We start from the raw sequence: 14,916 nt of genomic DNA on the forward strand, positions 1-14,916 counted from the left end.
CCTCCTCCTCATGCTTTTACGGGTCTTTGCCAAAGACGGGCCGGTGTCCGGCAAGACAGAGAAGGTCCTCGACCGTCGGCCGGTCCTTCTCTTTGCAAGGGCCCCCCGGCCGGCCCACTTCCCGTCCTCCCTCCTGCTCTGATGCTTTTTGCCTTAACTGACTCCACTCCCCGAGGGGGGAAACCCTGCCAAGGTGCCACTGTGATCCGGGGCCGCTGGTCGATTCTGCGCCTCGCGAGAGAAGGGGAAGGGCGTCCTTCCGGTGTCCTCTCCGACTCTTGCTAAATAAACGGGCACTTGTGGCCAACCACGAACATCCATCGTCATCCTTCCATTCCTCTTTGCCCATCGTCTCACCTGGCTAAGCGCCGTCTTCTCCTGGGCCCTCAAGGAGCCACCACCCGAGGTGGGATACTCTAGGAGAGAGTTTTTCAACCTGAGCTGCTTGAAGATGGGTTGGACTTCAGCTCCCCAGCCAGGTTGAGCAGTGCCGGTGGTCCTCGAGGGTTTCATTTAGCGACCATTCCAAGTTAAAGGGACCTGGAAAAAAGGGTACTCGGGACCTTTTTTTTTTCCAGCTTATGACTCTTGCGGCATTCTTGGCTGTCACGGGATCCAAATTCAGGTGCTTGTCAGTCCCCAGCTCATACCGTGTTTCTCCGAAAATAAGACCTGGTTTTATTTTTATTTTTTTTACCACCAAAAAGGTACCAGGCAGGGGTGGCATTCTACCAGTTCGGACTGGTTCTATAGAACCGGTTGTTATGATTCTGCACAGTTTGGAAAACCAGCAAATCATGCCCCTGGCTGGGCCCACCCCTCTCCACCCACCCCTTCCCTCCCAGTCAGTTCTTATCGCGCATGCACAACATTGCGCACATGACCGAGCTGACTGTGTTCTTCCCCATCCAGTCACTCCTTAAGGCAGGGGTCCTCAACCACCGGGCCACGGACCGGTACCGGTCCGTGGAGCACTCTGTACCGGGCCGCAAAGAAAAAAAAATGGCGGCTTTCTTCGCCTTCGGTGAATGCTGCTGGGATCGGGGATCAAGGACACAAATGAAAGAAGGGGAGGGAGGAAGCAACCAAGCCTGTCCTGCTCTCTGGCTCAGCGGCTTCGGTTTCCTCCCGCCTCGTTCCTCTCTCAGTCGCTCTCTCGCTGCTCCACCAGCCCAGGAAGAAACTGCTTCAAAGAAGCCGGGGGTGGCTTTTCCTGTCGCCGCAGCTCCTCCGAGCGCCCAGTCACCCCCACCCGCCCGCCCGCGCGCAGTTCAACCCAGTGCTCCGTTCTGCCTGCCTGCCTGTCTGGTTGTTTGGGAGCAGCTTCAGCTGAGAATAATAACTATTCGCCTCTTTTTATCAGCCGAAGCTGCTCGAAGCGAAGGCAGGCAGGCAGGCAGGCAGAACGGAGCACTGGGTTGAACCGCGTGGGCGGGCGGGGTGGGGGTGACTGGGCGCTCGGAGGAGCTGCGGCGACAGGAAAGCCACCCCACCCCCAGCTCCTTTGAAGCAGTTTCTTCCTGGGCTGGTGGAGCAGCTGAGAGAGCGACTGAGAGAGAACAGGCAGACACCTGAGGGAGGGAGGGAGACACCTGAGGGATGGGGCTGAGGGAGGCAGGGCCGAGGCGCTCCCTGAACTTGGTGGTTTGCTGGCAGGCGTTTATTACCCGACTAGGTAACAACATCAGATGTTACCTAGTCAGGTAATGAAACGTCTGCAAGCAAACCACCAAACTCGGACTCCCCGGTCCTTGAAAAAGTGTTTGTGCTTGAAATTGGTCCCTGGCACAAAAAGGTTGGGGACCCTGCCTTAAGGTATTTCCTTTTTTTCCCCCCCTCCCGATGATCAGCTGTTCCTATGATTAGCTATGCCAGGATTCTCCTCGCTTACTTACTGCTCCATCCAGGAGATTCCCTGAGGCCCAGAAGGCCCCAAAAATGGGGGGAGGGGGGTTGCTGCAAAAAAGCCACGGCCCACAGAACCAGTTGTTACAAAATTTGAATTCCACTCCTGGTACCAAGTCTTATTTTCGGGGGACACCTTCCGCTGACTCGCCCCGCTTAACAGGAGCCCGCTGCCAGCCCACATCTGTAGCCACTTGCCGCTGCTTGAGTGCATCGTCCCTGGGCTCCGTTCTTTTGTCAGAGGCCTTCAGGAAAGGCCTCTGCAGCTGAGAAACGGGCTCCTGGTGGACGCCTGCCTCACCCCTGGCCTCGTTTTGCCCTCAGAGGCCGTCAGGAAAGGCCTCTGCAGCCAATAAACAGAGCTCCGGATTGGCGCGTATCAGTGGCCACAGAAGAAGTGGGCCGGCAAGGTGAGGCAGGTGTCGGGGGGGGTGAGGCCTGGCTGCAACTGTCCGAAGGTAAGTATCGGTAGGGCAGCTCCACCTTCCCCATCTCCACCCTACCTTGATTTTTACCTGTGCACCTCGCCCCACGCTGTGCTCCCAGAGTGGGGTGAGGTCTTAACTAGGGCTTATTTTTGGGGGGGTAGGGCTTATATTGGACACACGTGTAAAAAAAAATCGAGCTAGGTCTTATTTTTGGATAATTATTTTCAGGGAAACGGGGTATTTATGATGGTTGCAATGTTCCAGGTGACCCCCTTTTGCAACCACCTGCCAATCAAAGTCAACGGGGAAGCTGGATTCACTTAACAACTGGGTTACTAACCGATCAAGTGCAGTCATTCACTCAACGGCGGCAAGACAGGTTGTAAAACGGAGGCCAAACTTGCCGAACCAATTTCTTGCTTGGCGTCAGAAATGTTGGGCTGAGTCCAGGACTACCTGTGCTCCCACCTCAAGCAGCCACTTGACTGGCACAATGGCAAAATCCTCTTCCTGCAAGCAGACTTCCCAGAACTCCCCAGGTTGTTGCACCCGGATCCTCCTGCAGGTCCCCCCACAATCCTCAGCAAGCTACAAAGGCCAACCCCAGCATGCCAAGGTTTAACAGGACTCTTATGTGCCCAGGTACCCCTGTGGGAATTGCTGGCCTGCTTACAAGTGGGGTCTCTCTTTAGCCAACTGCACACACAGGTTTCAATCGTGGGCGTGCGAGAGACAGCCCAAAAACGGGAACACCAAAGTTACGAGCTTGGCTATGAATGCAGCGACAGAGTGGCGTGCAAAATATTTGTGTATTTCATTGGTTAGATTCATTCATTCCTTCCTTCCTTCATTCGGTTTCATGATTGAGAGAATAATTTAAAAGATTTAAGCAGCCCAGAGAATGGTGGCACAGTGGTTAAATGTGGTACTGCAGGCTAATTCTGCCAACTGCCAGTGGTTCGACTCTCATCAGTTCAAGGTTGACTCAGCCTTCCATCCTTCCTTCCAAGATCGATGAAACGGGAACCCAGATTGTTGGGGGAAAATAGGCTGACTCTGTAAACCACTTAGAGAGGGTTGTAAAGTATATAAGTCTAAGTGTTACTACTCTTCATTTCCTCTCTTCTTACTTTGTGCCCTTTTCTTTCTATCTTTTTTTCTTCTCTCTCTCCTTCCTTCCTTCCCTTCTTTTTCTCCATTTTTTTCTTTCTCTCCTCTCCATCTCTTATTTCTCTTCTCTTTTTCTCTCCCTCTTCTTTTCTCTCCTTCCTTCTTCCCTCCCTCCTTTTTCTTTCTCCTTTTCTTTCTTTCTCTTCCTTCCTTCCCCTTGTAAGAGCCATAGTGATCAGAACGCAGCATTGCAAGCTAACTCACTGCTCACTGCCAGCGGTTCAATCCTGACCGGCTCAAGGTTGACTCAGCCTTCCAAGGTCAGTAAAACGAGGAGGCAAGAGGCTGACTGTGAAGCAGTCCATAAGTCTATTGCTGTTTCTCTCTGTCTCTGTCTATCTATCATCCATCTATCTATCATCTATCTATCTATCTATCTATCTATCTATCTATCTATCTATCTATCATCTATCTATCTATCATCTATCTATCTATCTATCTATCTATCATCTATCTATCTGTCATCTATCTATCTATCTATCATCTATCTATCTATCTATCTATCTATCTATCTATCATCTATCTATCTATCATCTATCATCTATCTATCTATATCTATCTATCTATCTATCTATCTATCTATCTATCATCTATCTATCTATCATCTATCTATCTATCTATCTATCTATCATCTATCTATCTATCATCTATCTATCTATCTATCTATCATCTATCTATCTATCTATCTATCATCTATCTATCTATCTATCTATCTATCTATCTATCTATCATCTATCTATCTATCTATCATCTATCTATCTATCTATCTATCTATCTATCTATCATCTATCTATCTATCATCTATCTATCTATCTATCTATCTATCTATCTATCTATCTATCTATCATCTATCTATCTATCATCTATCTATCTATCTATCTATCTATCTATCTATCTATCTATCATCTATCTATCTATCATCTATCTATCTATCTATCTATCTATCTATCTATCATCTATCTATCTATCATCTATCTATCTATCTATCTATCTATCTATCATCTATCTATCTATCATCTATCTATCTATCTATCTATCTATCTATCTATCTATCATCTATCTATCTATCTATCTATCTATCTATCTATCTATCTATCTATCTATCATCTATCTATCTATCATCTATCTATCTATCTATCTATCTATCTATCTATCATCTATCTATCTATCATCTATCTATCTATCATCTATTATCTATCTATCTATCTATCTATCATCTATCTATCTATCTATCATCTATCTATCTATCTATCTATCTATCTATCTATCTATCTATCTATCTATCTATCTATCCAGCTATCTATCTATCTATCATCTATCTTCTATCATCTATGTATCTGTCTATCTATCTATCTATCTATCTATCTATCTATCTATCTATCTATCTATCATCTATCTATCTATCTATCTATCTATCATCTATCTATCTATCTATCTATCTATCTATCTATCTATCTATCATCTATCTATCTATCTATCTATCTATCTATCTATCTATCTATCATCTATCTATCATCTATCTATCTATCTATCTATCTATCTATCTATCTATCCATCCATCCATCCATCCATCTATCATCTATCTATCTATCTATCTATCTATCTATCTATCTTTCTTCTGTCTTAATCCAATCTATCCTGTTTCCCCGAAAATATGACCTACCCTGAAATAAAGTCCTAGCTTGATTTTTACACATGCACCCAATATAAGCCCGACCCCCAAAATAAGCCCTAATTAAGATCCCACCCACTCCCGAGTAGATGGGTAAAAATTAAGGTATGGTGGGGATGGAGCTGCCCTACTTACTTACCTTTGGACAGTTGTAGCCAGGCCTGGCACACCCCGACCCCTGCCTTGCCGGCCCATTTCTTCTGCAGCCAGCAAGGCCGGCAAGGTTTTCCTGAAGGCCTCCGGAGCTGATAAAAAAGCTCTGGATCGATCCTGAGCTCTGTTATCGGCTGCAGGGGCCTTCCGGGAAGTCTTGCCGGCCACAGAAGAAGTTCTTGAAGGCCTCGGACAGCGAACAGGAGCCTGGGGGCGACTCGCACAAGTGAGGTTTTCAGAGGAGGACATCCCCCCAAAATAAGACCTGGTGACTTTTGTGGTGGCAAAAAGAGTATAAAAGACAGAGTCTTATTTTCAGGGAAACACAGTATTAGAATGCAGTATTGCAGGCTAGCTCTGCCGACTGCCAGTGGTTCGATCCTGGCCAGCTCAAGGTTGACTCAGCCTTCTATCCTTCCGAGGTGGGTAAAATGAGGGACCAGATTGTTGGGGGTCAAGAGGCTGACTCTGTAAACCACTTAGAGAGGGCTGGAAAGCACTGGGGTAAATATGTCTAATCACTACTGCTATTGACATGGGTAGCATATCAAACGAAAGGGTAAAGTAGGGAAGGAAGGAAGGAAGGAAGGAAGGAAGGAAGGAAGGTTGGATGGAAGGAAGGATGGAAGGATGGAAGGAAGGTTGGAGGGAAGGAAGGAAGGTTGGATGGAAGGAAGGAAGGAAGGAAGGTTGGATGGATGGAAGGAAGGAAGGAAGGAAGGAAGGAAGGAAGGAAGGAAGGTTGGGTGGAAGGAAGGAAGGTTGGAAGGAAGGAAGGTTGGATGGAAGGAAAGGAAGGAAGGAAGGAAGGAAGGAAGGAAGGAAGGAAGGAAGGTTGGATGGAAGGAAGGATGGAAGGAAGGTTGGAGGGAAGGAAGGAAGGTTGGAGGGAAGGAAGGAAGGTTGGATGGATGGAAGGAAGGAAGGAAGGAAGGAAGGAAGGTTGGGTGGAAGGAAGGAAGGTTGGAAGGAAGGAAGGTTGGGTGGAAGGAAGGAAAGGAAGGAAGGAAGGAAGGTTGGATGGAAGGAAGGAAGGAAGGAAGGAAGGTTGGATGGAAGGAAGGAAGGAAGGAAGGAAGGAAGGAAGGAACTTTTATAATATTGCTGGATGGCTCACATCAGCAACACAGGAAATTAAACAAGCCCAGTATATTAAAGCACAGTGCTGCCCTCCCACTCCCACCTGGGTTTAACTCCCACCCTGGCAGAGCCAGTCAAGCCCCCCCACCTGTGGCATTCGCGGATTTAAAGGCGGACCCACCACACATTCTTTCCAATTTCCTCTGCATAATAAATATCCCTTTTCCCAGATGGGCAAATTTCCCTCCCTCCCGGGGACCCTTCCGCTTGGACCCCTGCACCAATCCAGGGGTTGGACTAGATGTCCTCAGGGAATTGGGGGGGGGGGTGGAGAGAGATCACTCCAACTTCAGGATTCCAGGGCAACTAACCCAGGTTCCCATGAAGCCGAATCCGGACGACAGAAAAGGAGCCACACGCATTGCAGGGGCCGCTGCTGCGTATCAGGATACGCTCCCTTTTTTTTTTTTTTAATGCGCCAGATCCATCTTCCAACTCTCTGCGATCAAAGATACGTCCCAGGTTGCCCCGTCTCAGAGGGCCAGCAGGGCAGAGTCCGGGGTCTCCCTGTCGCCCCCCTGAATGCAGGCCCATTCGGGCTTCCTGGCTCTGTTGGCGGGTGCCAGGTTCCTCCTCTTCTCCTCCAGGCCCGCGGGAGACCCGAGGAGTCTCGGGAGAGGCAGCGGAGAGCCCAGCCTGCCTTCCCACGGGATCTCCTCCCCGAAGGAGTTCACGTCGTAGAGATAATCCAAACTGGTCACGGCGCTGAGGATCTCCGGCACGCTGTAGTCAAAGGAGAGCAGCTCGTCCGGCAGGTTGAGGGACCGGATGTCGCTGGATGAGTCCTCGCCGCCGGAGAAGCAGCCCTCCTGCACCACAGCCTCCCCTGGAAGAGCCGCCTGCCCTCCGCCTCCCAGGTCATCCAGGGGGGCCTCGGTGTCCGAATGGATGGGCGAGCAGTCAAACAGCTTCATGGCATCTTCCAGGGGGACCTGGTCCAGCAGCTGAAAGGCCCCGCCTGGCTCCTCCATCAAGGACGTCTCCCGGGGAAGAATCCCCTCCAGGTTCACGCAAGGCTCCAGCTGTTCCATCCCCCCGCAGGGGACTGGCTCTTCAGGGTGGATGCCAGGGCTCAGGGGGAGCTCCCCCATCCCCAGGGGCACCTCGCTGACCTTGAAGTCGGCTTCCTCCACCGGGAAGCCCTTGAAGACGGGGAAAGCTAGGCCGGGCCTGGGGTCAAGAGGTTGGTAGGGGCCCATCTGGCTGGGATGCTGCTGCGGGTCCTTGAGACTCGAACTCTGGACCACGGCCAACAGTTTGTGGTCTTCCACGGGCATCAGGCTCTCGCCGGGCAGACGGGGCACCTCCACAAACGGGGAGCCATGGGCCAGGTTGGCCACAAAGCCGATGTGGTCAGTCAGCTTGGCGGGGGAGCCCTCGGGTTTGAAGAAGGGCATGGCAAACAGGGGGTTGCCGGCCACGGGTTGGTAGGGGGCGTAGGGCAGCGGCTGGACGGAGCCCTTGAGATACTTCTGGTTGTCCAGAAGATACGAGTTTTGGGGGTTGGGCCCGCCGGACAGTTTGTACATTGAGGGCTGGACGAAGTTGGCCGTGGCCCATTCGATGCGGTAGATTCGGGGGTCGAAGAAGCAGCCGCAGGGCGCCATGTGGAAGCCTGCAACGAAGGGCGAAAGGTCAGGAACAGCTGGAGGGGAGGAACCAGTCCGGGGCCTAAGCCCAGCCGGGATGTGATGGGCAACGCCGTTGGTTGGGAAGCGTCCAAAATGGCTTTCCTTGTGCCAGAGATGCCCTGAAGTCCGGGGAAGAAGGCCTTGCCCAGCCGAAGCAGGTGCCCATACACGGATGCTTTACATGCAAGGAGCCCCATTCCCACCTCCTGCACTGCATAGGCCAGGAAGAGGGACAGACGCAGGAGGCCGAGGTAGGCAGGTGATAGATGGTAGGTAGGTAGGTAGATGATGGATAGGATGAAGAGAGAGAGAGAGAGAGACAGAGAGAGGAGAGAGACGTGGCAGATGATCTATTAGATAGATGAGAAAGAGAGAAATAAGAGAATGATAGATGAGAGGAGAGAGAGGAGAGACGATAGACAGATGATAGATTAGATATGATGAAGATAAAGAGAATGAGAGATGAGAGAGAGAGAGAGATAGGATGAAGATAAAGAGAAAATGATAGATGAGAGAGAGGAGAATTGATAGGGGATAGATTAGATATGATGAAGATAGAGGGAATGAGAGATGAGAGAGGGAGAGATGATCGATTGACAGAGAGAGAGAGAGAGAGAGAGGGAGAGAGAGAGAGATGGATGGATGATGAAACTAGAGGGAATGATGATAGATATTTGACACATAGATAGATGAGAGAATGATAGATGAGAGAGAGAAAAGGTAATTGCAACATGAATCAATCATCTTGAGCATTAGAGGAACATTGATGGACACCACAATGTCCAGTCCTGGTCTTTTCCCCTGGACGGGGAGGGGGGAGCTCTACCTTCAGAATGGGGAGGGTAATTCCCACCCATCCCCCAGGACCCCTGCAAGATGCCTGTCCAGTTTCTACAATTTTCCTCCCAAGAACTTTTATTTTTAAATAACTCCGGTTTCCCTTAACCCTCCCCTGCTCCACCATCCCCATAAAATATTGCACCAACGGGTTGGAGATGAGATGTGAACCGCAACGGCGAGCACAGAAGGGACAAGCCAGCATCCTGGTGTTGCACAAAGGCCACTCTGCCACAATGGCTCCTTTCTACGGCACCACAGAATATTTACCTGCTGGGGGCGCTGCGCAAAGGTCTTGACTGGGCGGGTGGTACAAACTGGGTGTTCCTGTAATGACAACACAAAGACGATTCAGCCACTTTCCAGGGTTCGCTGATTAAGCCAGGAGTGGTGGCTTCCCCCCATTTACCACTTCTGGCTGCTGTTTTTATACTCTGGCTTCCCATTTTGAACAGCGTAGAGTTCGGATGAAAGTGTGGCCGCCGGCTTTTAGGGGCCGCCAATCCTGGTTTAGCTTGACCTTGCCTTCTAAAGTGCCTTTCCCACCCGTTGGCCTCCTATTTGTGCCAGATGGTGGTTTAAGTTTGGGTGAAACCATTGGGGGTGGGTGGGTGGGGGAATGGAGCAGAAAGCTGCATCAACTTCACCCCTGCAGAAGTTTGCAAGAAGTTTTGTATCTCCTTCCAAGGTTGAAGAATTGCTGGGAGGAGGAAAAGGGGTGGTAGGAAACCAGCTACCTGGGGGGCGAAGGGGCGTCTTCAACCCCCATCCCATCAGGGCATTTCAAGAGAGGTTGATTTTGAGTGCAAGGGGTCCAAGGGTCCCTTCTTGGCAGAAATGGTGAAAATCTACCACCCCTGTCCCAGCTGAGAATTTCATCTGTCCAGTCATCCCCTCGGAGGGGGGGTTTCAAGCAGTGAAAGAGGGGGGTTGCAGCCCTGTCCTTTCAAGGGGGTAGGAAAGCCAGGATGCCCCACCAAGAATGAACCCAGGAGGGGGGGTTGTTGACCCATAAGACTGATTCATCCCTTTCCTTGGGCAACATCCCATGGGCTCCCTGGGGATGTCCGTGAGGTCCATCTGGGTCCAGGAAGTTGCAATGGGGCACTGTGCCCTCCCAGAAGAGGGTCCAAGCCTGGGAAGGCATAGATGAGCCCCCCACCCCACCCCAGGGCTGCCACTCCAGCTATGGGTCGAGTAAGGGATGCCTACCTACAGAGGCAAGGTTTTCGGGCAGGACAAACGCCGGGAAGCATCGGTTGCGCTGTTGCCCGTCTGTTCGCTCCAAGGGTCGAGAGGCGTAGGTCTCGTGCTGGGGGTAGAAGACTTTGGGCTGCTGCATGCTCCTTCTGGGGGCCGAAGGACCGTCTTCCCATCTGGACCCCCGTGGAGGGAGGGGCGTGGCTTCCTGGAGTCCGTTGCCATGGGCACCCTTCTTCTGTTTGCATGGTTACTCAGAAACAGGTTCCAGGTGGGTCCTTCAAGTTCTGCATCCCCTTGACCCCTGTGGGGCAGACAGACGGATGGACGGACAGCAGGGTGGGGGTGGGGGGGTGGGAAAGAGAGAAAGGGGCTGGGGGAGAAAAGGTGGGCAAGGGAGAACCAAGATGGGGCAAGGGGTTCTCTGGGGTGGGCAGAAGATCCAGGGCCCCCATTGTCATCCTTTTTGAACCTCCTTTGGGCATTCCAAGAGTCACATCTGTGGAACGGAGGAGCCACGTGGGCACCAAGAGGGCTGGCCGCTCCCCAAATCTGAGGTGTGTCCTCCCCCTCATCCCTGAAACCTGCAGGGGCAGTCAAAAAAGGCAAGATGGCCACCCTGGTGTCTAATTGAAGCTCTGCCCTTTGTGTGGCAGTTAGGATCTGTCCGTGGCTGGCCTTTTCTGGGTCTCCCTGCTCTCTCCTTCCCCCCCTCCCAAGCCCATTGGGGTCCTGGATATTGTGGGGAGGGGGCAGAGTGTCCGTGGTGCTCTGGTTTGTTTGGGTCTTGTTCTGAAGGCTTTGCCCTTCCGATCCGTTGCATCTTGGTGGGAGTCCTTGGTGCTCTCTGGGCTGTGGGGTTTTCTTGCAGATGTTTCACTACCCAACTAGGCAACATCGTCAGTGCTAGTAGGGGGTGTGGGGTTTGCTCTCTGTTTATACAGCAGTGGCTTGTCCTATCAGTGTTGGTGGAGGAATGTATTTTCCTCCCTTGGGGCTTCTTTGATTAGGGTATTGCTTGATTATTTGTCTGGGGTTAATCCCTGCTTATCTGAATTTCTCCTTCTGTTCTCTGAGCTTGGTGGTTTTCCTGCAGGTGGTTCCTTACCCAGCTAGGCAACCTCATCAGAGTGCTAGTAGGGAGTGTGGGATTTGCTCTCTGTTTATCTGCTAATGGCTTGTCCTGTCAGTATTGATGGGAGAGTATTTTTTCCTCTTGGTACTTCCTTGATTAGGATATTGCTTGACTCTTGGATGAATTCGTTTACTTTATTGTCATTGCACCTCGTACAACAAAATTAAATACCATCTTCCGTGTACATTATTTATTTATTTTTATTTATTTATTTATTTGATTTGCCAATTGTTTACAAGATAATAAGTATAAGTGTATACATAGTTGTGAATACATGAAATGGGTACATATAAGAAAAATAAAAGAATAAGAGAAACAATAGGACAGGGACGGTAGGCACGTTGGTGCGCTTATGCACGCCCCTACAGACCTCTTAGGAAAGGGGTGAGGTCAATAGTAGACAGTCTAAGGTTAAAGTTTTTGGGGTTTGGGGAAGAAACTACAGAGTCGGGTAGAGTATTCCAGACATTGACCACTCTATTGCTGAAGTCGTATTTCCTGCAATCAAGTTTGGTGCGGTTTACTTTGAGTTTGTATCTATTGTGTGCTCTTGTGTTGTTATGGTTGAAGCTGAAGTATTCATTGACAGGTAGGACATTGCAATGTATGATTTTATATACCATGCTTAAGTCAGACCGAAGACGGCGTAATTCAAGGTTTTCTAGTTTTAGAATTTCAAGTCATTATTAAGTCAATTTCATTATGACTGTGAGGAGCGGCCAGTGTGTCAAGATTCCAAGTAATACACCCATTGCAAGCAGAACTCCGAGCCAAATTGGTTCCTCAAAGAACAGTTTTATTTGGAGATCAACTGGTAGAAAGCCAGTGCTGAATCTTGGCATAAACTGGTGGAAAGCCAACTCTGAATGTTCCCGCACTTTCCACCACATTAAAAAGTAAACGCTTCCTGTTTTCTCAAAACAATAAACCACATTGTCCAATCTGGATAGTGGCTGGTTGCCTGGTTACGTCTCCCCTCCTTCTCTGGCCAGCCAGTTGTTGGAATGTCTCTGACTCATAAGAGAACTATTCTGTTTTGGCTACAACCACCATCTATCTCTACCCTCCCTTCAGCTCCAAGCTGTGTCAACCTGAATCCATCCAAGAAACCCCAATAGGAAAAACCCTGCAAAAAAAAAAAAAGGCTGCAGCCAAACCAGCTTCAGGTTTGACACACTGCTTATCTCCGTTTGGTGCTTTTTCTTGCAGACGTTTCATTACCCAACTAGGTACCATATTTTTCAAAGTATAAGACATGCCTAGCTTTTGGGGAGGAAAACAAGAAAAAACAAACATCTGCCTTTGCAGCAAACAGCCTGTTTCAGCTTCAGCACAGCCTGATTAGCACAAGCGGCTGATAGTCGCTTGGATTGGCCTCCCAACGATCAGCTGTTTCAGGCTGCAGGGGTTGCTGTAGCCTATGGCTGCCTCCGTGCACACTGTTTTCAGCCGCCACACCCCGTTTTTGGCCTCTGTGCATCCCATTTTTTGGCCTCCACATGTCCCATTTTCGGGTCGATCCCACAGGTTTTAAGAGGCTACTATGGAATACCTAGGTGTATTTTCCCTAACAGTCGGGGCAACTTCAGTTGCACTGGGACTGGATTGATGACCAGGAATCCTAACCACTAGACCACCAATAGGGAGTGTGGGGCTTTCTCTTGATAGTCCCTTGATTAGAATATTGCTTGATTATTTGTCTGGTGTGAATCCCTGCTTATCTGAGTTTCTCTTTCTGTGAATTCCTTGGTGTTCTCTGAGCTTGGTGATTTTGTTGCAGACATTTCATTACCAAGCTAGATAACATCATCAGTGCTAGTAGGAGGTGTGGAGTTTGCTCTCTCTTCATATACTAGTGGCTTGCCTTGTCTGTGTTGGTAGGAGAGCGATTTCTCCCTTAATAGTGCCTTGATTAAAGTATTGCTGGTTTGTCTGGTGTTAATCCCTGTTTCTTTCTCTGTGGAATTTTTGGCGCTCTCTTAGCTTGGTGGTTTTGTTGCAGACGTTACATTACCCAACTAAGTAATATCATCAGGGCTGTAGCTAAGGATGTTACTAAGGACCCCACAGCTCTGAGCTACAGATGTTTTCCTCTTATTGGTTGTATCTCTAAAATGCTTTCATGTTTAGTTTACTTTATTGTCCTTGCACCTCATACAACGAAATCAAACACCATCTTCAGTGCACATCATGACCATGGAAAATAAACACAAACACACATCCTTCACACGCCACACATGGAACTGAGAATCCCCAACACCACACCAACACTGCACTATACAGTAGAATTCAAAAGAGTTACTGCCTTGGGATAAAAGCTGTTTTTCAGCCTATTTGTCCTTGTTTTTATTATCCCATACCATCTGCCAGATGGTAATAGTTAAAAAAAAAAAAAGGTGTGTGTGTGTGTGTGTGTGTGCCCAGGACGAGATGGATCTTTGGGAATGTTTTGAACTTTCTTAAGGCAGCAGGAGCTATAAAGCTCTTCCAAAGAGGGGAGGGGGCAACCAATTGATCCTCTGGGCAATGATGTTGACCCTCTGGAGTGCTTTCCTATCTGCCCCTGTGCAATTGGCAAACCATACAGAGGTGCCGTAAGTTAAAAAAATAATTATTATTATTTTATTTATTAATTTATTTTTGTCAATTGCTTACAAGATAATAGGTATAAGTAAAAACATAGCTATGAATACATGGATACATATAAGAAAAATCAAAGAAACAATAGGACAGGGATGTGTTGGTGCGCTTATGCACGCCCCCTCAGACCTCTTAGGAAAGGGGTTGAGGTCAATAGTAGACAGTCTAAGGTTAAAGTTTTTGGGGTTTAGGGAAGAAACCACAGAGTCAGGTAGAGAATTCCAGACATTGACCGCTCTGTGGCTGAAGTCGCATTTCCTGCAATCAAGTTTGGTGCGATTAACCTTGAGTTTGTATCTATTGTGTGCTCTTGTGTTGTTGTGGTTGAAGCTGAAGTATTCATTGACAGGTAGGACAATGCAATGTATGATTTTATATACCATACTTAGATCACACCGAAGGCGGCGTAATTCTAGGTTTTCTAGGTCTAGAATTTCAAGTCTGGTGGCATAAGGTATTCTGCAATGAGTAGAGGAGTGGAAAATCTTCTTGTGAAATATTTCTGGACTTTCTCAACTGTGTTAATATCAGATAGGTAATGTGGGTTCCAGACTGATGAGCTGTATTCCAGTATTGGTCTAACAAATGTTTTGTATGCTCTAGTTAGTAGTGTGATATTACCAGAGAAAAAGCTACGTAAGATTAGGTTAACAACTCTTAACACCTTTTTGGCTATGTAGTTACAGTGGGCTCCAGTACTTAGAGGACTGGACTCCAAGGTCCTTGACAGAGCTTGGATCATCAACAAGGTCTTGACTATCCAGCTTGTATTTTATTTTCTGATTTTTTATATATTTTTTTGCCAATATGTAAGACGGAGCATTTATTTGTTGAGATTTGAAGTTGCCATTTGTTTGACCATTCTGATACATAGTCGAGGTCTTTTTGAAGGGTAGCAGTATTGTTGGTGGTGTTGAATAGCTTTACATCATCGGCAAAAATAAAGCAATTGCTCAGCGGTAGAAGGTCACCAGCAGTTTTCCATCCAGTTGTTGTTTCCTGAGA

General features: G+C 48.6%; 1 protein-coding gene across 1 annotated transcript; it reads right to left on the reverse strand.

Moving 5' to 3' along the window:
• Positions 1 to 6,941: 6,941 nt before the first annotated feature.
• On the reverse strand, positions 6,942 to 10,278 carry PRR22 (proline rich 22). The gene is made up of 3 exons (XM_026691600.2): positions 10,149 to 10,278; positions 9,207 to 9,263; positions 6,942 to 8,083 (listed from the first exon to the last, which is right to left on the reverse strand). The coding sequence occupies exons 1-3, from the start codon at positions 10,276 to 10,278 to the stop codon at positions 6,942 to 6,944; spliced, it is 1,329 nt and encodes a 442-aa protein (XP_026547385.2).
• Between the last annotated feature and the right edge of the window lie 4,638 nt (positions 10,279 to 14,916).

The sequence above is a fragment of the Notechis scutatus genome, unplaced genomic scaffold (genome assembly GCF_049901735.1).
Source record: "Notechis scutatus isolate UNSWTSFEM ecotype Mainland unplaced genomic scaffold, rNotScu1.2 NSCUSCF19, whole genome shotgun sequence".
Classification (NCBI taxonomy): Eukaryota; Metazoa; Chordata; class Lepidosauria; order Squamata; family Elapidae; genus Notechis; species Notechis scutatus.

Excerpts from the sequence above, each read along its gene's own strand:
- PRR22 (XM_026691600.2), bottom strand. The coding sequence starts at position 10,278 with ATGCAGCAGCCCAAAGTCTTCTACCCCCAGCACGAGACCTACGCCTCT. Across the intron at positions 9,264-10,148 it reads CGAAAACCTTGCCTCTGTAG|GAACACCCAGTTTGTACCAC; the intron begins GTAGGCATCCCT and ends TTGTCATTACAG. Across the intron at positions 8,084-9,206 it reads TTGCGCAGCGCCCCCAGCAG|GCTTCCACATGGCGCCCTGC; the intron begins GTAAATATTCTG and ends CCTTCGTTGCAG.